Source organism: Chelon labrosus (genome assembly GCF_963514085.1).
Source record: "Chelon labrosus genome assembly, chromosome: 4".
NCBI lineage: Eukaryota > Metazoa > Chordata > Actinopteri > Mugiliformes > Mugilidae > Chelon > Chelon labrosus.
The window spans coordinates 28,991,285-29,017,628 of NC_140340.1; the positions used below are offsets into that span (position 1 = coordinate 28,991,285).

Below are 26,344 nucleotides of genomic sequence, written 5' to 3' on the forward strand. Positions count from 1 at the left end.
GCACAGAACCACTAATATAAGGAACAAGTATTGCCTTAATTAATAGGCAGGTAGAAAAAAAGAAAATTTGTCTCATATAAGAGCTCAACTGAAAGCTTTTGAGGAGTAGATGATTTGCTTAGCGGTTTATTTTTAGCATTCTCGGCCATCGCTCATGCATTGCAAATGTATGGAAACATCGCCATCGCCTCCCAGCCTACCACGGTACTGCAGAGTAGACACACCCCTCCAACACGCACGCCTCACTGCACACATTTGCTAGTGTCAAAGAAACCACGAAGCCAAAATGCACAAAATGAAATATTCAGATGTTCTCCAAACTCGTGTTACTGTTTAAACTGCGTGGTATCGATTGCGACGGTGCTGCGAGTGCGAGTTGCTCAAGTGTGTGCTTTTAATAATGCTCCGCGCACGCAGCTCTGCAAACAAAGACGCTCCGAGGGTGGAGATGAAAACGCGGCCTCGGTGAGGCTTGTTTCCACCTATTGAGACACCACGCCGCGCCTGATGTTAGTGCGGTAATCCCCACACCAGGTCTCCATTGATTCAGAGATCAGAGGGAAACGATGTTGCTTTAAACCTCACGCGGTCAAAGTTGTTTACCTCTTCGTTACCTCTGACGTAACGACACACCCCTGTTTGAGGGGGCGGTGCCGCGTGTTACGAGCACCGGCGCCGACCAAACACGCCCGGCCTGCACGGGAATGCCACCAACCACAGCGCAGGAGACACGTCGAGCCCACCTGTGATTGGTTACCGTAGGGGCTTGGGGGGGAAATCCCTCTTTTCCCGTAGAGGTCCTGGGGAGGGGGCGGTGCATAACAAAAAAGTAATGGCCATCTATTTGGGTCCTGAAGAAGGAGGGATAGCGTATTTCTCGTCGGACTAGCTCAGGTGTGATTGAGTTTCTTTCCTGTTAGCGCGTGCTTTTCCTTGTCGGAGATTTTACGTTGCGTCTCGGTCGCTTTTCTGTTAGCTGTTCGTGGCGCGCGGTCTCAGAACGGTTAATAGGCTAGCTGAACTTGCTGCCGCGTTTTAGGGTTAACGCAGCCAGCTAGCCACGCTAACGCTAGCTACTACCACCACCACTGCCGCCGCCGCCGCCGCTGCTGCTGCGTTGTGAGCCAGCGTCTGGAAGGGCGTGCGAGTTTGACGTTTTCTCCTCAAGTCTCCTCACATTTCTTGAGTTCAGCGCGCCGCGATCCTCCCTCCTTTCAGCCGAGCGCAGTCAACATGGAGGGGATACAGTTTACGAGAGCATGAAGACGGCGAACGGCGACTAAAGAGGATTAAAAGCAACTCGGTCTTAATGGGGAAAAGTTCAGCAGAGGTATGAAACTCGCATGCACAAGAGGAATGCTCGAGTCTGGAGTTTAGTTGTGGTGGTTTGTTCCATATTTTAGCGCAGTTAAACTTTGATGTTTTATCAGGGTGTTTGCCCGTGTTCTTGCCTAACTCCTGTACGATTACCACTGAGTGTGTATGTTGCCGTTGAAAATAGTTCAGCGTTACATAAACAGAGCAACTGCAGGTCAGGTACTAGGGTAAAGGCCCACTCAGTGACTTGCGACATACCATTTTCCTTTTGTATTGAACAGGATTAACAACTTGGGTTAAAACGAAGAAAGGTCTCAACTCTTACCTGTTGTGCAAGGGCATGCTAAAACCTCAGGTGAGCCATTCTTTATTTGCTTCTATGTCACAGCTGGAAATATTCTTTCTGTATATTGGTCCAATGTTAAACTGCTTATTTACATGTGAATAAAATATAACACTTTGCATACTATCGTTGCTTCAATCCCCTGACTTCTCAGCTATTCCTCTGTTATTAAAACTAATTAGTGCATTGTTAACATACCAATGTAGCTCTTTGAGGAGTTGAACTGTATTGTTTCATTTTATGTGATTTGTAAAACATCTAAATCAGTGACACTCCCAACACCAAACGGCAGTCCTGGCTTTAGGCGATGCGTAATGACATCTGCAGAACGGTTGCCAAAACAGTCCCTTTAAGTACAGCTAAGTTTTCTGTCCGAACAAGAACAGCTAAAGCGTGTAATCATTGTATCGACTCCTCTGTTCCTAGTTAACCTTAAATGACAAGTAGTAAGTGATAAATAATATCAATTAAACATTTTACTCGCTCAGACACATTAACATACTGATAAACCGCACTGACATAAGATATTTTCCTGCTCTCGTCATGTGATGCACTGTTACACTTTTCCTGTTCAAGATCATATCTGAGCACGGAAGGACATCTCTGTCACTTCCACAAGAACAACAAACACTATTGCCTGGTAGAATTATTTACATGTATTTTAATTTAGTTCTCACTTTTGCCTCTTACTACTAGCCTCTTGTATCTCTTTGAGTTTGAAATTTTAACAAACTCTAGCTCTGCCCTCTCTGCTGTTTATCAGTAAAGATAAATCTGAAAGGACAAAATACTAATTTACAGCAAGGGTTATACATTCCTGCCTGTATCTCTATTCACAGCGAGCTTCGTGTTACAGTTCTTCTGCCAATATAGTTCTGCTGAAAAACAGAGCATACACACGTAGTCTACATCTTTTTTTTTAATGTTGGTAGCTTCGCTGTTTCATGAAAGTAAGTGACATTTCTCTTCAACATCTAAGCTGACATAAGGTCAACGCTCATGTTTGGTCTGAATTTCAATGGTGTGAAAAAATTGTGAAGTATTATTAGGTGCAGAACCGGAATTTAACCCAAATGAGAACAAAGTAGGTTTCAGGTTTCGATTCAAGTTTGATGTAGGACTGCAATGGGAAGCTGCAAAATGGGCTTGGTTTGTGTCATTATTGACTGTAACTGTAGCAGGTTGTTTATGGAGCAGCGCGCTGTGATGATGGTACAGTCCATTACGTGTCCTATACACTGAAATACCCCCCCCCCCTCCCCCCTCGTGACTACAGTAATTGGTTGCTTCCTCTTACGTGTGACCCTATAGAAAGAAAGGGGCTGCTGTACTTAACAGTAAAGACCCACTTGTGTGTACCTCCGTGGATGTGTGCCACATCACGGGTTCAGTTGCCTTTGAGACTAATGAAGTGTTAAGTTCTCCCTAATGTCTTCGGGTCCTCGGTTACCTCTTGTGGTTGATGGTTTCTAGGCCATACACACCACACGGGGTAAAATTTGTTGTGTATGGAGTGAAAGTCATTCAGAAAAAAATCTTCCTGGAAAGCAAATGTAAAGCATAGTTTGATATTTAAACCAGATGTATAAATTAATCTTACAGTGTAAATGCATCATGTAGAAAATTTTACTGGGTTTGTGTATTTTTTTTATTTTTATTTTTTTTACCTTTCAAGAGCAGATGTTATATTACAAATACAAATGCCAGCCACTTCTTATAATTTACGTTTTTAATAGAACTATTTCCTGAAAGACAGACAACATTTTATGGAGGTTATATAACTTGACTTGTCGGCTTTGTGCTTTTTGACCCACCTCACCCACATGTGTGCTGTCTGTCCGGGCCTGTCCAGTTGGCTTTCTGCGTGCACGACTCGGTGTGCCAGAGAATGCTCATTCTCTGTCAAATTCAGCAGAGACATAAACAGGACTTTTGGTGTGTGTTTGAGTGGGCCTCTCCCTGCCTCGTCTCTTTCCCCTCTCCAGAGTCCAGCAAGGGGCCCAGCATAAGGGGGCAGGCTGCCGTCACTGCCTCTCTCTCGCTCTCCTTTTGCTGGCCAGCAGTGGGGCCTGGGCGTTGGGGAAGAGGGGAGGGGGGACAACGTAGACCATAGGTTTGGACACGAGACATGGGACCCCCCCACCCCACCCCTTCTACCCCGAGTTTAGCCCATCCTGTGTGGGGCACAGGTCACCTTGTCATGTGCTATTAATGCTGCTGTAACATGTTCCCTGTGATCGTAGGAAAAGAGCATGAGATAGACCCGTGGAGGCTGCAGGAGGGAGAATGCGAGAGAGAGAGAGAGGGAGAGAGAGAGAAGGGACGAGACAGGACTGGACTAGTCTGCTCAGCCAGTTGTTTAGCTGCATTACAGACTCAGTTTGTCTACGTTGTTGTTGTTAGGTCCACATTGTCTCTTTTTGTCCATTGTTTTCTTTACTCTATCTGTACTCCCCGTGTATTGTTTTCTTTTCCCTGAGAAAATGTCTACACACCAAACCGCTTTGAATTAAACTTTTAATCCCAGATCATGTTCTCTGTTAATAGTGCTTGTTTTCTTAATCTCCATCTTCCTCCTCCTTTAAGTTTCTCTCTTCATCCTGTTTTTTGATGGTATTACTGGCTTATATTTGCTTATTTGTGTGTAGTCACAAGGCCTTGCGTTTCCATTGTATCCCAGTTCTCTCTGCAGCCGGGGTTATTCCAGATCTGATTTGTTTTATGTCTCTTCTGTACTCGTAGTGACCCAGCCCGAGGTATGCAGTAAAACACATCGCCTTATGTTTTCTCCCTTCTCCTTTCAGCTCTCAGCATCTCTCTCTCTCTCTCTCTCTCTCTCTCTCCTTTCCTCTCTCTTCTCCTTTATATATTTCTCCCACTCCGCTGTCTTTTTTTACCTTTAAGAGAAACTTTTGGCAGCATGGAACAATTTGAGAACCATTTGTGGGATTGCGTCATGTGATGTAGATGGGGGATGCTCATTGGATTGTCATACAGGGCCTCCTTCTCTCACTCAGGCGTTCCACAGCAGTCCCTCTCCGTCTACCAGTGCTGTTATAGGTCTGGATGTGATTCTGACTCTGACTCTTATGTGTTGGGATGTGGTCTGTAAGCTCATTGCTGACATTCTTGGGACGTGATGCCAGGGGTTTTTTATTTCCCGCTTTCCCCTCTCTCTTCTGCACGTCTGTGTGCACTTAAAATGATCCCTCCTTGAAATGTTGTCTGGAACCTCCCATTTACCCACTTTGTTATACCTTGCTCCGTCCTCAATCACATTTCATTTCAACGGCCGGCCCTAATGGCACCACTTAATTAGGTCTGTTAGATTGTGGGCGTGGGTAGAGGATGGGTGTTATAATCACTTAATATTGACTTTGATGAAAGTTAATCTAACATCTGGGCTGTGCTCCAAGTCTTTCTCACGGCCGAGGTCTTGTTTATGTTTCTTCTTTAAGTAACAGGGCACCTGACAACGAAAGACAATAACAACCTTCCTGCTTGGTAATCACATACTTGTGACGCAGATGGAAATCAAATGGCTAGTAAAACAAAGGGAAATAAGTCATGGCATGAGTGGTATTGGAGTCTTGCCACATTGGTTCATATCCCTGTATGAATATCTCGCAGAGGCTTTCAGAAAATACAGTAATGGGTTCACACATTCATATATTTACAACTCTACGCTTTTTGTGCAGATTTGTCACCACAAAGTGTTACTAAGTCTCATATTAGCTTCTAACAAGTTTTTACCCTCTGTTTCTCAGGTTCACACCATCTGTAGTCGAGCCCTAATGTTGTATTGATCGACATTAGATGTCAACTAATTAGAAGGTGCAAGTTAGAGGTATTCATTTGGGACACAGGGATGCAGATGGTGCAAGCATTTTGCACGGAAAAATGTGATGTGGTCGTTTTCTGAGGATGCAAACAATGTTTGGATATTTCTTCAACTCCACTGAGTTAAAACCCTGCCAGGTGTTCATTAATAAATATTTAATCACTCTGTAGCGTTGGACTCTATGACAAGAAGTGGTTTTTCTGACATGTTGTGTGTTGATCTTAATTCAGTCCAGGCCGCCAACAGTACAAGACCAATTTATCTTTAGAATTGATGGCCTCTTCAACTGTTGAGCATTAAGTCTTCTGCAGACAGCGTCATATCTTTAAATCTAACCTGACCGTTTATAACATTAGTCCCTAGATTATGAGAAACATGCGTGTCATTTCAGCCATACTGTGAATAAATCAAAGGGGGAAAAGATGAGTCACAGTCTCTACTGCATGCTACACTTGTTCTCCCTCAGCTAGTCTGTTGGGCAAAAAGAAGGGGAAACTCCCTGGCCTCTCCTCCAGCTGCATTACCAAAATTGGGCTGATGTCTTTATTTTGCATCTTTCACCAACCAGTTAAAATGACATGTTAGAGACAGTCTGTGGTCCTGTGCATAATTACAGCAGGCCTCATCTCTTGCTCATCTACCACTGCTGCTGTGTCTCTCAGACCTCCAAACTCCAGTCTTTACTGCTCTATGCTCTTGACTTCTTTTTCCCCATTTGATTTCTCATGTACAGGCCATTCCTTGTGTTTGAGGGTTGTTTAAATCTGCCACGTTCAGTCGAGGCCGAATTCTTCGTTTATCTCCATTAAATTGAACCTTTTTCAGTTCCGTATTATACGAATAGAATAAGAAGCTTTAATCGTATATCTTTGATATTTGCATCGTTATTATATAATAATAAACACATAATTATATGTTTCCAAATTTTCTGACATTTTAAGGACTAAATTAACCAAACTAGTCATCAGATTAATGAGTTAGCAAAAAACGAAATAATTTCTTTAAGCATTTTTTATTGCTGTCTTTTTTTATTCAACCTCCTTGACCAACCCCTAAAACCAAAGAACTGTCATGTTCTTCAGTAATAAACAGATGTTATGGTCCAGTTGTGTGTCCAACCCCTTCTCCTCACACTTTTCCGATGTGTGGCAATGTCTGTTCTGACCATTTCTCATAACTTTGTGAAACTGACGATGTGACATTCACATCCACTTCATCCTATGATTTTTATGTAGAAAAGAACAGCTGGGTCATTGTCATTGTACTTAATTATTTTTTTCTTATTTGTGGCACTGTCATGTGTAATCATATGTATCAAATGCAACACTATCAGTGCCTGCCTGCAGAGATTTTATAAAAATACATGCCATTGTCCCTGTCCCTTTCTGTAACCGGCTTTCACTTCGCCTTCCAGTGTGACTAGTCAGAGCATCCGTAAATGCATTTGATTTTGTTCCAAGAGACCACAGCCGAGCTCCCTCACTGGTTGAGCAGGAGGGTGTGGTGTTAGTCACATGTGGTTAAACCCTGCCTACCACCTCCAACACATCGGTGCCTTCAGTCACAGTTCCAGCCTGAAAGAAATGTGTGTCAAAATTAACAGTATATTTTTTGTCATGTACATTTTACCGTTGGCCTACATACATACATACATACATACATACATACATACAAACAACACATACTTTATTTTAAAATCGGACTGAAGCAGGACCAGCAGAAATAAATCGTACTATAAATGTCATTCCTACATGAATAGCAAATTGCTTTTACCCATATCCCTCTCAAGATGAGGGGCCGTCAGAGATGAGACGCATATTTATATTTAGCCCGTAATTGAAGTGGCTTATGACTGTATTTTTAGACGGCTTTCTAAATAACAAAAACAGCCTGTTTGTGTTGATTGCCTTCTTTGGGCCACTGCTGCTTGCCTGCTCCTCGTACTATTTCTCCCTCATTTCCACACGTGCCAGCAGGGTACAGTGGGATGTTAGGACACAGAAAGTCACTGTAACAAAGAGGTCACCCCACCGCTGCTTGCATCCAAGCATATATCTCTATCCGTGTTTACTCCATTGCTCCAACACCCCACTACGCCACACTTTTCTTGGCCTGCTTCTCTCGCACATCCCTCTTTCCTCCTACACCACTCTCTTTGCTCGCTTCTGTGGGTTGGCATTTCCTCTCTCTGGAGGCTAACAACCATTGAGAGGGCATGAGACGAGACCTAATCTGAACTATCCGTGTAGTGAGGTGTAATGGACACATAAGCAGTGAAAACATATTGGAGAAAATTACAAATGTCTTGGTAAATGCTACAGCAAAAACATACAGGCTGACCCTGCTGAAGGAGTATTTTTGCGCTTAAAGCTAAGTAGGGGGTAGAGTGAAGGACAAGGCTACGAAATCCCACATGAACACTGTGACTACTGCTTCAAGAGACAGAGCACATTAAATCAACAACCTGGGGAACATTTCAAAGTACTTTTCATAAACCAGTGGAGCGGTGTTAAAAATCAGGTAGAAGTTGAGAACGAAAAGAGATTTGCCTCCTTCGGCTGCTGTAAGATTATTCCTGCTCGTACTAGTCATGTGGCTGGGATGAGCTCCCTTAATCACCCTCAGTGCCCTTCCGCTATATGTGGAATATGTGTAACTTTCACTGTCATTCACCAACTAATTGATGTCACAATATGACAGCCGTTCATAAAAGCATGTGGTGTGTAGTATTGAATTTATTCAGCGTCACAAAGGCTTTGATAAAAGGAGATGTGTTTGAAAGAATTGCTTGATCCAGCTCCAAAGGCACAACAATGTACTTTGTGTTTTCTGGTGGTTTTTCTGGTGGTGGTCAGAAATATGCACAGCATCAGAGTTTCTTGCTCTAGTCTAGTACAACAACCATTGCAGTCGAGATGTAGCAGGAATTTTGATTTCTTGAATTAAATCTTCCAGGAAAAGTCCTTGTGCCCCACTAGTGCCAAAATAGGTATGATAGAAAACAGTATTTACAAAATTCCCAGAGGATAATAATACTGCACCTGAATCATGTAGACCTTTACCAAATACACAGTAGTTTTATGGATTTTTAATTTGTAGTGCTTGCACAATATAATCTATTTAAATCGAACTGCGGTGCATTTGACCCCATCGGTTCACTTTGTTTGGCCAGGTGCAAATACAGTAATCTCATTGGCTGCACACCAAAACAACTGCACCAAGACCCTTGAGACGGTCTCAGGTGAACTGTAGAGTGGTTTGTGGTGGTGGGAATATAATCCAAATTCAATCTGATTAGCTGCCTTAGTCTGTTGTCTAAAGGAAGCACTTCATCTTTGCAAAGTGTAGCACTGATGCCTCACAGCAAGAAGGTTCTGCGTTCGTATCCAGGCCGACTGGGGCCTTTCCTTGTGGAGTTCGCATGTTCTCCCTGTGTCTGCGTGGGCTCTCTCAGGGTACTCCGACTTCCTCCCACTGTCCAAAAGACATGCTTGTTAGTTCATTGGTGATTCTAAATTGGCCGTAGGTGTGCATGTGAGTGTGAATGGTTGTCTGTCTCTGTGTTAGCCCTGCCATAGACTGGCGACCTGTCCAAGATGTACCCCTTCTCTTGTCCAATGACACTTTTACCTTGTGTATTGGCCAGTTAATTACCACCGTTATTAGCAAATGACAACTCTGCCGTTGCTGTGTTTAATTATACAGCAATATTTTCTCTTGGGTAAAGGCACTAGTCCATGTACTTTGGTTTCTTGATGCTGCCCCAGACACATAACAATCAATACATTTACAAACTCAATGACTGGGACCAGGCGGATTAACCAAACAAACTATAGGTCTGGATTAAAATTCCACTGAAATTTTCCATGGGTGAAGTTACAAATTTAACATAAGCTATAAGCAGAGTATAATATTTTTCTACTGTGTCATCTCTGATTTTACTTATCAACCATTGCATAAATCCAGTTCATGCTGCACCTGCATGTAGGTTAATAAGGCCACATTAGGATCACTATGCCATATCAGGAGATTTAAATTATCACGGAAGTTACACACAGCCCATCTCGAACCTGGAGACACACCAGTTGATCCAGACTGACCTGATATTTTCTACATTTATGTGGTCTGCGTGTATCCGAAAGTGGATTTCTCGAGTTGTGTGAGAGTTAGCAACGCAGTGTTATAGAAGGCGGAGGGGGGCTGTGATCAGAACACAGCTCAGTCCCTGTGAGCTGCGGCTCATTTCAACCCCAGTTTTTTCAACTTTTTGATTTAAAGGTGGTTTGATTGGAATGTAATCAACAGAAGACGCATTCTAATTAATGCACAGCGTGTTTACTTTGGAGGAGAAAATATGTGAAATCTGATGAGGTGCAATAGTAAGACATACACAGAAACATTTTAGACCTTCTTGCATTTCTTGCTTTCCATCTGCAGTGGTTTGTTAAGATCTTATTTCTGCCAATAATACACTGCTTCTGTTTAAAGAGTCCAACAAATCTGCTCACCACCTTAGAGGGTTTTTCGGTTCCAGCACATTGGAATTCTACATTGTTCGCTCCAGAAGTTGCTGTAATCCAAGTTATTAAACTGATACAATCAGTGGCATAATGCAAATAACATAGTTAGGTGCAAGGTAGAAGAGCGCCACTTTTACAAATTTCTTATCAAATATTGTTTTGCATACATTTATTAGCCAGGCTTCTGTTTGTCTATTGTTGAACTGGACTCAACCATGTAAGGAAGTCAGAAGCCACAGAGTGAGTGTTTTATCCCTCGTCTTTTCTTCTTCTAATAATATTTTGCCTTATTACCACAATGACAGATTTGATTTATACCACTGAACGGTACACGCACAATATGTGTATCATTCAAAAGCGTAGCATTCCTTAGAAGCCTAAAGCTGAAAACCTGTCCCCTAGCTTTGCGTGTCTGAGACTGGAATGAGTACAGATCTGGTCTAATAACCTGATGCATTATTTAGGACTCTCTCAATTCTACTGTGCATTTAGTGTAATGGCCTGTCAAGGCTGAATGCAATCACAGAGGACTGACTTCAGTGATCATTCGATGATGTAAGGTAAATGGGTGTTTTGGTTCAGTGAGTGATGAGTGTAAATGCCTGCTGGGAGTAGTTTGCCTTCGTGCAGCAGAACTGGTTCTGTTCTTTGTTATGAAGATTTGTGCCATTTATACTAGTTAGGCTTGTGTAACATTACATAAGAGCAATTAGGGATTTGTAGTTCTTATGTTAGACCTGCCAAAAGTACTGAATATATATTTGAATCAACCATAAACACTGTGATTTTCATCTGAGTTACAGCATGAATCATAGACTTCTAGATAACGTGCCGCCTCTCTTTTGCTCTTTTAAGTGTTAGAAGTTCAGTGCCATTTTTTTCCTCCTGAGGACATCTCATATTTCTCATATTGTCAGCCGTTACTACTTACACCATCAGTAAAGTAATTATTATTTTACAATGGATGTCTCAGCTGTGGTTGTGGCACGGGTTGAAACTGCATAAGGGGGTTTGAATACACCCAGACACAAGAATTACGATAGTATTATTGAACCAGCTGAAACTTGGATTGACCGAGGAAGTTTGGTAAACCCTAACTGCATTAATATTATGTACATGTGTCTCTTTGGTTTGCTTTGGGAACACATTGTTCAGCTGTGTTTTGGTTAGTTTCTGAGCTTGCCTACAAACTCCATGCAGCGTCAGAGTGCCTGAAATATTAAACCCATGCCTGTTCATGTTTTCATCACCTGGATATCCAAAGTAGTCTTATTGTAATTAACCTGGGGGCCTTATTGTGAGGTGTCCATGAATAAAGCCTTGAATAACAGTCACAAAATGTGTAATTTGTTTAATATGATTAATTCTGAAGGCCATTTGAATCAACATGTTTACTTTGCACTCAGAAATAAAGGGATGGGAGAGAGGGTGGGAGGGAAAGAAACACAAGTTGTGCATTGACACAATTTGGAACACGAGCTTAAGACACACCCGTGCCTATTTTGGCCCTGGAGGCTCGTTGGCAATCATAACACAAAACACGGTGACTATTGAACCCTATATGCAGTGGCTGTGTAGACTGCTGAATGAAAATGAGATCATATGTTTCTCAGGCTTTACAGTAATGCTGCATTTCTGTTTGAATGTAATTTTTCCTTATGGATGATGTGAAAAATGAATGCTCTCCTTGGGGTTTTCTTTGCATTACCTTGCTAGAGCTTACTGCTTCAATGGCAAGGCCGAACAATCTAAGGCGTTCCTCTGTGGTCTGTTGTCTATCCAAGCTCTGTTTTACACATCTGCTGAATTCCCTCGACATATATTTGCAGACATGTTTTGCTGTACTGTAACAGATGTATCAGATATTCCTGGTTGAAACATGTGGTGCATATTGAGCTACAGTAGAAGCTGGAGCCACTGCTACCCATGACGCCTGCAGCCGTGAAGCAATGACTGGGTCTTCTGTTTCCTGTCTTCTTTTGACCTTCTGTTTTAATAAAGACTACATGATCCGATGATAAAATGGCCAAAAACTGAATTTGGTTTGAAAGCATTCATATTCAAAGTTGAATCAAATAGAAACCCAACAAATGTTGTTGAGACTTTTTCTCGAACCGTGTGTTTTAATTAGACTTGAATGACGAAGAGCTCTGTCAAATTATTTTAAATTATTCATCCAGGCCTTTACCTCATCGACTGTTGATTTGTGAGCTTGTTGTGGTTTGTATTGGTTTAGTAACCCTCCCCTCCCTCCACATCCTTCCATCATTTGCTTCGCATCCACTCTGCAGTGGAAGCAAAGAAAGGAACAAGAAAGGATCTTTGTGAAAAGGACAGTCATTGTTTGTTTATGAGGATGCTAGCCTTGCGGTGACATGCCTCTTTTCTCCCTCTCACGAGGCTGTTAAGTGAAATAGATACTCTGAGCGCTATGTAATTTAAATGTAACCCAGATCCAGTATTTTGGAGTGAAACAAGGGTTTTTTGCCTTGATTTATTTGGCTCCAGTTCTTCACCCAAGACAAAAACACTACAGTTAAGTTCACCCCCCTGGGGAGTGCATGTGTCCTGAAGGGAGGATAGAGACAAATGAAAAGAGATGTGATTTATAGTAAACTCTATAAAATACAATTGGACAATGTGTTAAATACAATTTTAAAAACCTCATGATGTAACTTCAGTTTTTTTTTTATCTCTGCTTTCCACTCTTTTTTTTTTTTTTTTAGTGATGGAGCCCACAGTTGTGAGTACATCCACTCTGGCCCCTGATGAGTTTGACAGGAATGTGCCACGGATCTGCGGCGTGTGTGGCGACAAAGCCACTGGCTTCCATTTCAACGCCATGACCTGTGAGGGATGCAAGGGCTTTTTCAGGTACACAAATTAATGACCCAGTATGTGAAGTCAAAACACATAAATTCTACTGTGCACAGATATATGCACACTACGTATGCTTTGTGGAGCCAGCACAAACCTCCCTGGTGGGGAAAAAGACCCGTATTGACCCAGTTATTGACACATGCACACATTGGCACAGGTCAATGCTGAAATTGCATATGTAATGGCCACCCAGATTCTTACGCACATAAAAAGTAATTGCCGCCTACAGTTACACAGGAATACATGCAAAACACTGACAATATTTGTGTTCATATTATTCTCAGCAGCAGGTTGAGAATACTATTGAGCCCGGTCCCTATAGTTAAAGCCTTGGCTGCTCCCTGCTCATTGATGCAGACATGAGTTTCCAATTTAACCAGAGACCAAACTAGACCAAGACGTGAGTTTGTGTATGTTTGATGTACCCCTCCAGTTGCGTCTGTTCCTCTCCACTGTGTTGATATTTAAAGCGAGAGGGGAAAAAAAGACGGATGTTTAATAATCTCCTTCCTTCGTCTCAGACGGGCCCCTGTTTGAACTCTCTCGAAGCATTTGTTTCTGTGTGTTTTCGCTCACGCCTGTGTATAAAAGTTCATACATAAATGTCCACCGTTGACTAAATTATTACACTTTGCGTCACTTTTGGCAAGAATCATTTTTGTACCCCCCGAGTGTTTGGCAGTCATCCACATTTTTACTGTTTCATGCAGACACAGACTTACAGGGCAAAATATTTCTCCAGTTCTGTTATGATAATTATTTGTGCAAAACACTGTCAAACGTGCCACATATCCTTACATATTATTATAAACATACTTAAAACAGTCTTTTTTAAATACATAGTAACTTCAGTGAATCATTTGACTTTTATGACTTTTATTTTACAGACAATATATTTGTGTATGCGTGTACTTCATTTAGGCGCAGTATGAAGCGCAAGGCCGCCTTCACATGTCCCTTCAGTGGCAGTTGCACCATCACCAAGGACAACAGGCGCCACTGCCAAGCATGCCGGCTCAAACGCTGTGTGGACATTGGCATGATGAAAGAGTGTAAGTATGACAGGTGACCCATATGTCTTCAGGGCGTTACGCAAGCATGCACGTATTTGTAGTTTGGCCCTTTCCATGGTTTCCTACCATAAATCATGAGACTAGTATAAAGTGCGTGGAGTTGTGTAATGGAGACAGTAGAATTTTACATCCTGAACTGAAGCAAGGCCAGATTTCCACTTAAAAATGTATTCATTAATATTCACGGATCTCCTTTCTTTTTGTTGAATTGATTGTATAATTTACACAACTGGTGTTTGATGTCTTAGGGGGGCCTACTGTCCCTTTTGTAAACATTATGTAATGTTTGGCTTCAGGTCAAGTATCTCTGGGTCTTTGCCCCATTAGCATGTTGACATGTTCTGTTTGAACTAGTAGAGCCTCCCTATATTGTGTACAGTAAGTATACCCCATCTGAAGTTTAAACACCGTATGTACAATATAGTCAGGCCTCTTCTTTCCAGTATTGTTTGTTTTCATAGTCCGTAAATAGAAGGTACATCTTTTTTTTTTGTTTTCAGCTAATATCCGGATATTGTCCACCGCACTCTTTCATGAAAACGCCTCTCCCTGCCAGCTGAGTGGTTCTTCCCTAGAGTTTCTGGAAATACCACAAAAATGGTGGCAACAGCACAGCAATTTACTGTATGAACAGGAGCAAATGGCATTACTGTTGCTGTTGCAAAAACAGCAGCATGTTGTTGAGACCCGGCTCTCTCCCGTTCTCTCTGTTTGTGTGAGCTAATTCAGTGGCTAGAACAACAAGGAGCGAACAGAACAAAGACAATGCTTTCAGTTGTTTGGTGCAGCAGGGGTCTCCATATGGACCCATCCCCTCCCGTTCTCTTCCTCCGGAGAATAACAACACCCCTTCACCAACATGACGGTTTTGATGGTGTACATGTATTCCTTTATTCTGGTTGTTGGGTTTTATGTTATTCTTACACGCTGAAATTCTCCATACATATTTCTCCTGTCTTGCCCCCCTCCCCCCAGTCATTCTGACAGACGAGGAAGTGCAGAGGAAGAAGGACCTGATTCAGCGTAGGAAGGACGAGGAGGCACAGCGTGAGGCAGAGAGGGAGGCACGGCGGCCCCGACTCACTGACGAACAGAGTCAGGTCATCGCCACGCTGGTGGAGGCACACCATAAAACATACGACGACTCCTACTCTGACTTCTGTCGTTTCAGGGTTCGTGTCTCAATACTTAATCCCATCATCAAATCAACATTAGGGAGTGAAATATATATTTAAATTCCACATATTTTAGTTTTAATTCAACAACATTGACACAAGTCTGTTTATTCTCTTCCAGTGTTTTCACTGACAACATTTAATCAAGTGGTTTTTAATTCAAATTGGCATTTTTATTGCCTTATTATTCAAGAATCAGATGGCTTTTCATTTTCATTTTTAATAACGAGAGTCTTTACACATGATGAAAAACTAACATCAAATGTATGCTTTATCCTAAAAATAGGAGAGAGATTTACATGTGCTCTGTTCTCCTGTCTAGCCTCCGGTGCGTGAGGGCCCAGTGACACGAAGTGCCAGCAGAGCTGCCTCTCTCCACTCCCTGTCGGATGCCTCCTCTGACTCCTTCAGTCACTCCCCAGGTACAAGCCACATACCATGAAGAAAACTGACTGGTTGGTGATATAACTGAACAGTTTTACTGTGCATTTTGCCCTTCTCCATAACTTGATGCTTGGAAAAAACACACTAGAAAGGCCAATACTCAACGTAATGGTTTTAGTTTCCAGTTCAGTTTTCCACATTTGCTTATATAATCTTTACTGAGAATCCAGTGGAGATCCTGTGAATAACCTGTGGCGTCCAGACACCTGACTCCTACTGGTAAACATCAGTTCATTAATGCACCCATCACTAATGGAGCAAACACAGTAAGGGACACGGTCATGTGGCCCCCCACCAGCACTCAGCAGAGACCAGTAATTGAAAACAACTCTGGCAAGACCTGCGTGCTTCACTTGCTGTCTGAGATGTCACAATCCATCTCACTTGTACTGACCTGACCCTCGTGTATTTTCATATGATCATTACAGTCAACAAGCCCTCTCTGTTCCATGATTGCCATTTGTTCTCCCTGGATAATGTCTATAAATTCACGGAGAAATACTATGAAATTGTCCTATGCATCATATGAACAAACTCCCTTTTGTCTTCTCTCATCTGTCATCTTTTCGTTTCTCCTCCAATCTACTCTGTTCTTCACTCCTGCATTGCAGAGTCAGTTGACACCAAAATGAACTTCAACAACCTGCTGATGATGTACCAGGAGCAGGGCAGCAGTCCTGACTCCAGTGAGGAGGAGGGCTCCAGCTTCTCCATGCTGCCCCACCTGGCTGACCTGGTCTCCTATAGTATCCAGAAGGTCATTGGCTTTGCCAAAATGATCCCTGGGTTCAGGTATGTGTGTTATGTGTGTGCATGTTAAGAGCTTCTTTCATGTCTGTCACAGCTTCCCTGCTGTCACTCTGCGGTGGTTGTTAATCACTGACGGTAGCCAAAAACAGAAAAGTATTTTCTATAGAATCTGTCTCCTAGTCCTCCAGACTGGCTACACCAAGTGTAGCCAAGTTATGAGATACCGACAAAATCAACGTTACTCTTCAAAAATAAAATGTTGCTGTTTTGAGTTGGACCTTTGACTTTGATTTTTCATCACTCGTGTGACCCATGGCATAACACTACACTGTCACAGAGGGAACAACTTTTCTGACCGTGCCTGAATACTTTTTCTCTGCAGAGAACAGTCTAATTGTTTTCCCGGTTTCTTTTTTTTTTTTTTTTTTTTAAAACCATGCAGCCAAAATGGTAACATAACATTTTACCTAACTATAGCTGTTCCTCATGTATTTTTTATTTGCTCGTGCCCTGAGGACTCTTTACCTAAATGTGTGTAGACTTTGTACACCTACTTGTTTTTTTTTCTGTGCGATCAGTTGATGTTGTGCCACGGTGATGACTGTGGTCTAAAGGCCATAGATTACTGATAGACTTTATACTGTATTACAGGTGGCTGACACATTTTAGGCAATCTTATGTATTGTGTTGTTCCTTCCAAGGTTACACATTTGCTATAGTCATGTTGTTAGTATGAAGTTCAGCCCTTTTAAGTGTATCAGTAGGTGATTGCCCAACTTCAGAGGAAGGTACTCCTCCTCCAGTGCTTGGAAGTCACCTGTGTTTCTTGCACGTATACTCACTGGTTGTGTGTCTTGATGATAGACAACTGATGGGAAACTATGGCGTATTTAAAAGTTTAAATTTACAACATTGATTCCTAAAAGACACAAAGGAGAATACAATATGTTAACCTTGAAACATAGCAGAGAGTAAATAGAAAGTAGGCCTGCAGAAGACATTTCATTGTGACTGCAAAGCTAGAATTACTACGGCTGAAGTCCTACCATTGTTCCTGTCCCACCTTCCACTCATGGAAACTGTAGCCTTCCAGAGTGTTTGTCTCTGTGTCTGTTGACAGAGACTAACACAGACTCGAAGGGGAGGTCACTCCAAAGTCAAGGCTGAAACGAGTCAGGGCCTGTATTTCCTGAAAGTTGTCATTCCCACTGGCACTGAGTGATGGACATGACGGATTACCTTGGAATGTTTGTTCACTTACAGACTGCTTTCTAATCCCTGAAAAACACCACGGACCTCCCCTAAAGATCTGCAGGCTTCAGCTTTTGTCTCCTGCCAGTTCACCAGTTTCATTTTCCAACTTTTAATGACATTTAGCATTATAACTGTGACAGTAGGAGGAAGCCAATCTTCCTGCATACAAGATATCTAATAAAAGACTGAGACTGGCCTTTAACACGTTGCCATAAAGCACTGAAGGAAATTCCTTTAAAATAAACTCTACCGATGATACGCTGATATATTCCAAACACACAATGACCAGATACCTACTTTAACATGACCACACTAAATGATTAAGCTTATCTAATGATTTTTATTAATAATTTATTATTTGAAAACGGTAATATAATGATTTCTTTGACTGTAGGGAGCTGACTGCAGAGGACCAGATTGCTCTGCTTAAGTCCAGTGCCATTGAGGTGATCATGCTGCGCTCAAATCAGAGCTTCAACCTGGAAGACATGTCCTGGAGTTGCGGTGCACCTGACTTTAAATACCAGATCAGCGATGTCACCAAAGGTCAGTCTAAACACTGCCTGGTGAACAGTTTGACTGCTGTTAAGACAAGTCACCGTTCACGACCATGTATATGCATGTTTGTCAATTTTCTTTCCCCACCTGATATTAGGTAAAGGTCTGTTTAAAGGAAACAGACCACTGTAAAGGAGGTAACCTTATTAGTGAGGAAAGACAGACAGGGTATTGACAGTTCCCTGTGTACGCACGCAAAATGTGCAAAACCAGTCTTACATATCTGCAGAAGCCCCCGTAGGCATGGCTTTCACTAGCCTTTCAAACAAGAACCCCTCTTTCTGGACTCAACTAAAGAATGTCACTCCTGACCTGCTCACCACACAAAACAACCACTGTCTGAACCAGGAGAAGCAGCTCTGTTGTGCTCTTCTTAAAATATCACAGAGTAGTTGACACAAACATGACTGGAATACAGATGTGTTTTCGTATGCAGCAATCAATAGGGTGTAAGAACTCTCTTCCACATGGGATCCTGTCCCTGAAAGCCTCATTATGGCAGCTTATTGGAAACATTTCTGTGTGTCGAGGCTGTTATAATTGAAAATGTTCTTCAAAGAAACCCCTTAAAATGCATCGCTGTTAAATGATGCATTAACACAAAATCTATACAAGACGACTGCCTTAAGTTCAAGGAATGAATAATAACGTTTTCTTCATTTTTAGGATTAATTAATCCGAAAAAGCATTTGGTGCAAAATGTATTTGTTCTACAGAAAATTTGGCAAGAGCTGAGGAACTACTGACGTCCAATGCACAACCCAGCAATAAAGCAAATAAGGAAGCACACTCAAGACAATCAGGAAAACTTTAGTATAGTGTTGCTTCTAATTTATGGATCTGCTTAAAACAAAGTCCATAAGAAACGGCATTACACTGATCCCAACATGTAATGTAATAAAATCATCACCAGAGATGATTCCAACGGCGAAATGAAATAGTGATGACTAAGAGGGATATTACATCTCCCTGATGGCTTTTCGTCTGTGAGACAGTTTGGAGCGGCACAGATCGTAATGTTGTGTTGATCTCACGCAGCGGGCCACACTCTGGAGCTGTTGGAGCCGCTGGTAAAGTTCCAGGTGGGCCTGAAGAAGCTCAACCTGCACGAGGAGGAACATGTGCTGCTGATGGCCATCTGCTTGCTTTCTCCAGGTACTGTACATCTGACTGTGCTTCTGAGGGGACGTGTATATGGTCATCATGAATTATTGATGACTGATCTGGTGTGACTTGTTTTTTCCAGCAGAGAATATATTCATTATGATTCTGGAATCTCATCTTAAAATTTTGATAACAAATGTTTGACGAATCTATGTTACTTGAAGGGTTTTTTGTCTCTTTTTATGCAACAGCCCTCATGTGTATGGTATGCATTTCCAGATACAGTGCATGTATTATACATGTATAGATATGCAAGTAGGCATGTGTAACTAAAGGGATATTTGCATCCCTTTGTGTGTATGAGGCACCTCATTAACAATCCATAAGTGCTCTCCTTCAGATCTAAAATTAGCATGTGACTAGAATTGTAGAGATAACAAACATTACGATTTTATATAGTTTACATTTTTATCTCTCGGTTGGTTTTCAGGATGCATATTTTCCTCAGTAAACACAATCATTGTAATCACCAGTTTTCTATCAACACTGTGTAACAACCATAAATATCTTGAGTCTATCTGCTCCACTGCTGCAGACCGCCCAGGTGTGCAGGATCACGCACGGATCGAAGCCCTCCAAGATCATCTGTCAGAGACCCTGCAGGCCTACATCCAGCTTCACCACCCAGGCGGACGGCTGCTGTACGCCAAGATGATCCAGAAGCTGGCCGACCTACGCAGCCTCAACGAGGAGCACTCCAAACAGTACCGCTCACTGTCCTTCCAGCCGGAGCACAGCATGCAGCTCACCCCGCTGGTGTTGGAGGTGTTTGGCAGTGAAGTCTCCTAGAAGCCACTTCTGAACCTCAGTGGTGGGGAGGAAGCTGGAGGCAAGACCCCGAGGGGTTAAAATGGAGGGAGCTGAGGATGTGCTGGATGGACTAAATGGGAGGTGTGGAGTATGAAGCAAGTGGAGAGAAAGTGGTGTGTGTGTGTGTGTGTGTGTGTGCGCGTGTGTGCGTGTGTGCGTGCGTGTGTGCGTGTGTGCGTGCGTGCGTGTGTGCGCGCGTGCGTGCGTGTGTCTTTATGTATGTATCACGTCTAACTCTTGGTGTAAGGGCCAAGGTTGTATGGAGAGCAAGCAGATGTTAACAGACATAGTAAACAAGGGAATTTTATATAGTACAGATTAAAGTATACATATAACTTCTGCCTATATACAGTATTTTTGTCTGTATTTAAATCAACCAACAGCTGCTTCAAATACCTGGACATTTTGTGTGTGCACATGTGCACACACCAACACAACAAACATACTCAGTTATTCATTTAGCCATTCAGTTGAGCTACCTCTTAGTTTTACTGGGGTTGTTTTATATTTACATCACCTACGTGAAACGGTAACTTTTACACAGAACAATTTAGATACAGTACGGATTACGTATCAGTTTACCAGTGCAAAAGCGGTGCCTGCACATTACTTTGAACTTCTGAGAAAACATGTATTTGTTTTTGTTTTTTTTTAAATCTGCTTCTCTCCAAGGCAGCATATGTATATGACTGTGTAAACAAATCAAACACATGCCTTTCACCTTTCACCAAAGGTATGGTCAACTACTCTCGAAAAGCTTCCAGTACCTAAAATAACCTTGCTGCTCCATGGCTTGCTTCACTCATGCAGCAGCCACTCTGTAAGCTGTCTAGCTTCACAGCCTATGAAGGAAAAATGTCATTATATAGGTTTCTACTGCGAAGTACAGAGCATTAGTCTGTAATGTAGTGAGGTTTTAATAGGACCTTAGGGTGCCTGATTTTGAGGTGAGAATTAGCCACTAAATGTGTTAGCTACTTTTACACTGCTAACTGTCAATCGAAGCAAGCCTGCATTATGGCTCTTTCAAAATTGTTTTTCATTATTCTTGTCTTTTGTTTAATTGTTTATTTCCATGTAAATAGTTAATTGCTATCACTTGTATCCTAAGCACTGTTATACCACCTTTTACTCTGCATATGTATTGCTATACAGTATCTATATTATCACAGATTTTAAAGGGCTACAATGCCAAATCTAACTGGAATAGTATATCAAGGCCAAAGCAAGGGGCCTTTGTTTTTAATGTATAGCTGCATACCATACTTGGAATTGGCATAGATGTGGATACAATTGCAATAGAAGCTTTTGTTTTATACGTCATTTTCCCCTTTAAAACAATTCCATGAATTGTTCCTCTTCAGTAAACCGTGAGCTCAGTGGGCGGAGAGCTTGGGAAGCTGCTTCAAACCTCCACAGATATTACAACCCTTTCATTTCTGACTGGGAAGTGGATTTTCTAGAATGTCTTGAGGGCCTTGTGGCGGTGGTGGTGCTGCTGCTCCTGCTGTTGCTTGCACACCTCTACACCCTGCCCTCCTGTTTGATGATGTATGCTGCGCAGCCCTCTAGTGGCTGCATTGTGTAAATACCGGGTATAAATATATGTAATATGTCCGCCGCTGTACATAGGGCTACATAGATTCTTAAGGGTATTTTTTTCAAAGATATATATGCAAATACCATGGACCCTTTTTTGTTCCTGATCCATTATCACAATGTTCTGAAACACTATGCTCTTTGTTTTTACTTTGGTCATGTTATTTTTTTTGGTTAAATGGGGATTTCTTGTGTATCTGACAGTCAGGTTATTATTTGTTTAGTCGTGGGTTAATGACTTCCAAGGTTCATTTTCAGAAAGAAGACAAATTAAACATGTCGTGCTGCTCTCAAATATAAGCCATATGGATCACCAAGTTAGTTATACACCTGACACGGTTACAGTACATCAAAATAATGACTCCAGAGCCTTGGACATTCTCATTTCATAATCTACTAAATGTATTACGCTATTTATCTGTGGCTTTTGGAACTTGAGCTTGTATGTGATAAGAACTTATATGACTTCTCTCTGCTGCTGCTGCTTCATCAGACAGCATCTAATGGCTTATAACCCAAACTGCCAGGAGACTTTAAACGCTTAGGTTTACAGGCCAGTAATATATGGCGTGCTGCATGTGGGATTATGGTAAAATTATACAAGATGACATGTCTTCTATATTGAGGCAATTCCCCAAAGAAATGTTCCACTTCCTGCCAAGTGAAAATGATTTAATTTGAGGCAACAAAGAAATCATTTGCAGAGGTGACACTAAAGTTTCTTTTTGTCTTCTATTTGCTGTGTGACAGAGGACTACCGTTCAAACGATTCTTGAGACTGACCGTCTATGTAGAGTTTCCTTCATCTCAATAGACCAGGGTTACTCTGAGGAAGATGAGAGAAGGAGAGAGAGAGAGAGAGCATGTTTTTTTTTGTTAAACTGAACGTCTTCTCACAAGGCAGTGAGAAGATTCAGTAGTCACTGTGACACAAGACACAAGATGACAGCCGGGGCTTGATCCTTAGATAGCACATTCGGACGTTCCCATATTTACATAATCATAATAAGTATTGGAAAAATCCTTGGGATTATATAAATATAATTCCATACCCTGCTGTGATTGAACTCTTAAGGAGTTGAAGCTCGAGTGTTGTTAGGCAGTACCACTCGTATGTATAGTATGTCAGTTTGATGAGGGGTATGATGTGCTTGGTTACTGAACACTGACTTTTGAAGTTTTGAAATGTCTCCGTGTTGACTTTATTTTTCTGAATACATACCCCTGTATGTAGACATGGGTTTGATGTAGTTGTACTTTCTTTTTGAGATAGAGGTGCAGTGTTGATTTGTGTATGTTCAATACAGTGGGAGGTTTGGTGAATATGTAAGTGCCACAGGGAGAGTTCCCTCCACGCAAGAACAGGGTAAAAGAGGAGTTGCGCTTGCGGATTTCAAAACCAAACAGGAAAACTCTTGAGGATCTTTAATACATCTCCAAATTGAGCAATTAGATTTTCATCAGTATCACGTGGCATGAGGGGAATTCAGAATTTAAAGGTTTTAGTATATGAATATCTGGTTAAAAGTTCACACGTTTATCCAAAATGTCCCAAAATACTGTACACGCATGTGACTGCAGTTAAATCCGAATATGGAGCATCCCCCAAAGATTCCTGTTTGGTTTTACCACGGTAGGCTGCTCAGAATCTGTAAGTTCTTAACTCTGCATTGTGGTTGTCAAATACTGGAAAGCATACATCAACGGAAATCCACCACAAATTAGGCAGATCCATCGTTGTTGAGATTTCCGTAAGATCAGTAACATAACCCAGTAACCTGCAATATACTACTCATGGTACACTATCACCAGCAAGCTTTACAGTTTCTCATATTAGCAGACATTTTTGAAGTTTTTTGTGTAACTGTTGCCATTACAAGTCCTGTCTGAAAACACGTAGGATACCATTCACAGAAAATTGTTGGCCATCTCCCAAACGATGCGTTTAAACTCCTTATATTTTGTTCCTCCCTTTAGGACAGGGATTGTAATGGAATCAACTTAATGTAGTTCTTAAAAAAAAAAAGGAGTGTCCACAATGTATGTACACCATAATCTACCTAAAAAAACCTACCTCTTTTAGCTCAGATGTTGCTTTAGCATTAAGCATTTGCCTCTGTTTTTACTTTTTTATAATATTTGTATTCATGTTGGTATTTATTGCTGTCTAATGAGTCATACTTCAATGATTACCTCAGAGATATCTCACAGATTTGGGAGAGTCCAGCTAATGAAGTCATTCATAGTTTTTGTTTTTGTGTACAGTTTTTTTTTTTTTTTTTTTTTTTTTTTTTAAATATTTTTTTTTAGCAATGCCTCTTTTTTTTCTTTTTTTCTTTTTTTCTTTTGTTTTAACGCACAAATACCAGGAGTGTTTTTAAAATAGTGCCTCCACTCTGACCATCGGGGCTCTGGCTAGGATGAGGAGGCTGCACTCACTCCAGAAGTGCCGTCCTTTTCTGCCCTTTCATTTATATCCATGTAGTTCTCAGCGACAGATGCTTATTTTGCTGCCACGCTGCTGATATCTATGGTATCTCTGTAGTTTTCGAGGGCAACCTGAAGAGGGGAACTTTTCTGAGTGAATGCAGCCGTGAAGGAGTAGAAGACTTTGTGGCGGCAGGAGAAGCGGGAGCTGTGCTTGTGCTCCACTTGGTACTTTTAACACGGTCTATAGTACGTCATCTTGTCGTGTCATTTTTACCCATGCCCTCTTTGTGTCTCTGCTTCTCCTTCTGTCGTAAAGTCTGTTAGCGCAACTTCATCATTCCCTGCCAACGTTTGGTCAAACAAGGGGATTTAGGAGGGGTGTAAGAGCCTCAGTGTCCATCCAATGCTGCTTTTATCTCGAGCGCCACCAAGTTGTGTCCAATCGACGCTACGTAATGCAGGCATCGTCCAAAGTGTCGGCCCAAGCAGCGCGACCAGCCTCATTGGAAGATAGTGTCTTTTAAAAAGTACTCAACTTAGTGCTGCTCATTGGGGAAAAATATTCCAGTTCGATCCTAGTATCATTAACGGAGCAACTACTCACTTTGGTGAACTCAAACCTAGCTTTTTTTGTATTCATGTCAATCTGCTTCAGGTAAACACTGAATGAAATTAGAGAGTTTTTATTGATTGATGAGGAACAACGTGGCCATGGTCACACCTACCCCGAGCTGTGTGCCATAACAGGAGCCTTTTCATGCAGGGGGAGGGTGTCTGCAAAGCTGGCCTCACGCGTTCCCAAGCTTCATTTGAGTGGGGAGGTTGTCCGAGTGTGAGATTGGCTTCTTACTTAGTACTCTGTCAAGCCACGTATATCGACCTTTTTATAAGGAAGAAATCTGAATTTGGCGTTGAATTCGCACCCTGCATTGTGAACCCAAATCATGCCACATTCAATTTAAACGCCTGAACCAACAAAAGCACTTAATATAATGTTTGTAACACATGTATACTGATCAAGCTACTAGCCATAAACTGCCTGTGTAGGTCAGCATGATGTGGCTCCAATTATCAAGAAAGTTGCCTAAATTCTAATGTAATTGCAATTTATCTTTTGTCTCTTTTTTTTTTTTTCAAAGATCTTTTTTCTATTATAAATTGGTGTTTATGTAATGTTATTTTTGTCTGATGTTTTGCAAATCAAAAATAAACAGTTGTACATAGCAGTGGGCTTCTGAGTGATTTATATTTCATGTATTTGCAGAGTATATCAGAATGTAGCTGAAGAAGGTTTACCTTTATGCTCATTCATTCACTCCTCTTTTCTAATTTAGCTCATGATAGTGTCCAGCTTGAAACATCCAGATTATTGCCACAGTCAGATGGTTATGTCATTGCCTGTAATTTCTGCGAGCCTCCTCCACATCCAGTCTTGAATATCCAGGGTCCAGGTTGAGCTCGTCAGAATCCACTCCTTATCTACTCCAAATCTCTGGCAGTTTCTTCTCATCACCACCAGTTTTTAGACCCAGCGGGGGGTTTCCTACATTAAGCACGCCTATGATTGGGTCTAAGTCCTTTCCCTTAACTGCGCACGTTATTGAATAAAATCTCTCCTGTTCACCCAGAAGGAAGTCTCTCCGGATCGGTGGTTTGTTCTTGCACAAAAATGTGAAATTATTCCTTCCTAAAGATTAAAACATACCAAAAAAAAAATTAAAAATCAGTTATAATACAGTGTAGGTACATGTATGTTGTTCCAAATTATAACCAATGAATAAATTGCACTGAGTGGCACCTATAAAACCACAATACAATGTAATACAGTGTCATAGATATGCTATTACGCCCCTGTAGTGTTGTATACACTACAAATGTGGTTCTTATTTCATGTAAATCTACTGACAGTGACATATGCTGTCAGGGAGGGGTTCAATACGTTAACAATTTTATACTTTATAGTTATTCATTATTAATCGTCCCATGGTGAGATTCATTTTCTCAACCAGACACTTGTCCACCGCTGCTTTCTGTTTTCACACTGCAGCGTGCTGTACATCAGTTTCACCCAGACTTTTAAATTCTTCTGTTTGCCTGCAAAGCTGCGTTAATGGCCAAACATTTCCTCCATATTTATTCTCATAGCCCACACACACAGCACACCACTGTGTCTGTTCACTTGAATC

The 26,344-nt window shown here is 41.6% G+C and overlaps 1 protein-coding gene across 2 annotated transcripts; it reads left to right on the forward strand.

Moving 5' to 3' along the window:
- The first annotated feature begins 863 nt into the window (after positions 1-863).
- Positions 864-26,114, forward strand: LOC311487286 (vitamin D3 receptor B). Of its 2 annotated transcripts, XM_084543504.1 has the most exons (10): positions 864-1,330; positions 1,599-1,672; positions 12,748-12,895; positions 13,823-13,953; positions 14,950-15,146; positions 15,472-15,571; positions 16,205-16,385; positions 17,992-18,143; positions 19,194-19,310; positions 19,855-26,114. In XM_084543504.1, the coding sequence occupies exons 3-10, from the start codon at positions 12,750-12,752 to the stop codon at positions 20,106-20,108; spliced, it is 1,278 nt and encodes a 425-aa protein (XP_084399630.1). In that variant the 5' UTR covers positions 864-1,330; positions 1,599-1,672; positions 12,748-12,749; the 3' UTR covers positions 20,109-26,114. The 2 variants fall into 2 exon arrangements, with proteins under 2 accessions (XP_084399630.1, XP_084399631.1); XM_084543505.1 differs by lacking the exon at positions 1,599-1,672.
- The last annotated feature ends 230 nt before the right edge of the window (positions 26,115-26,344 follow it).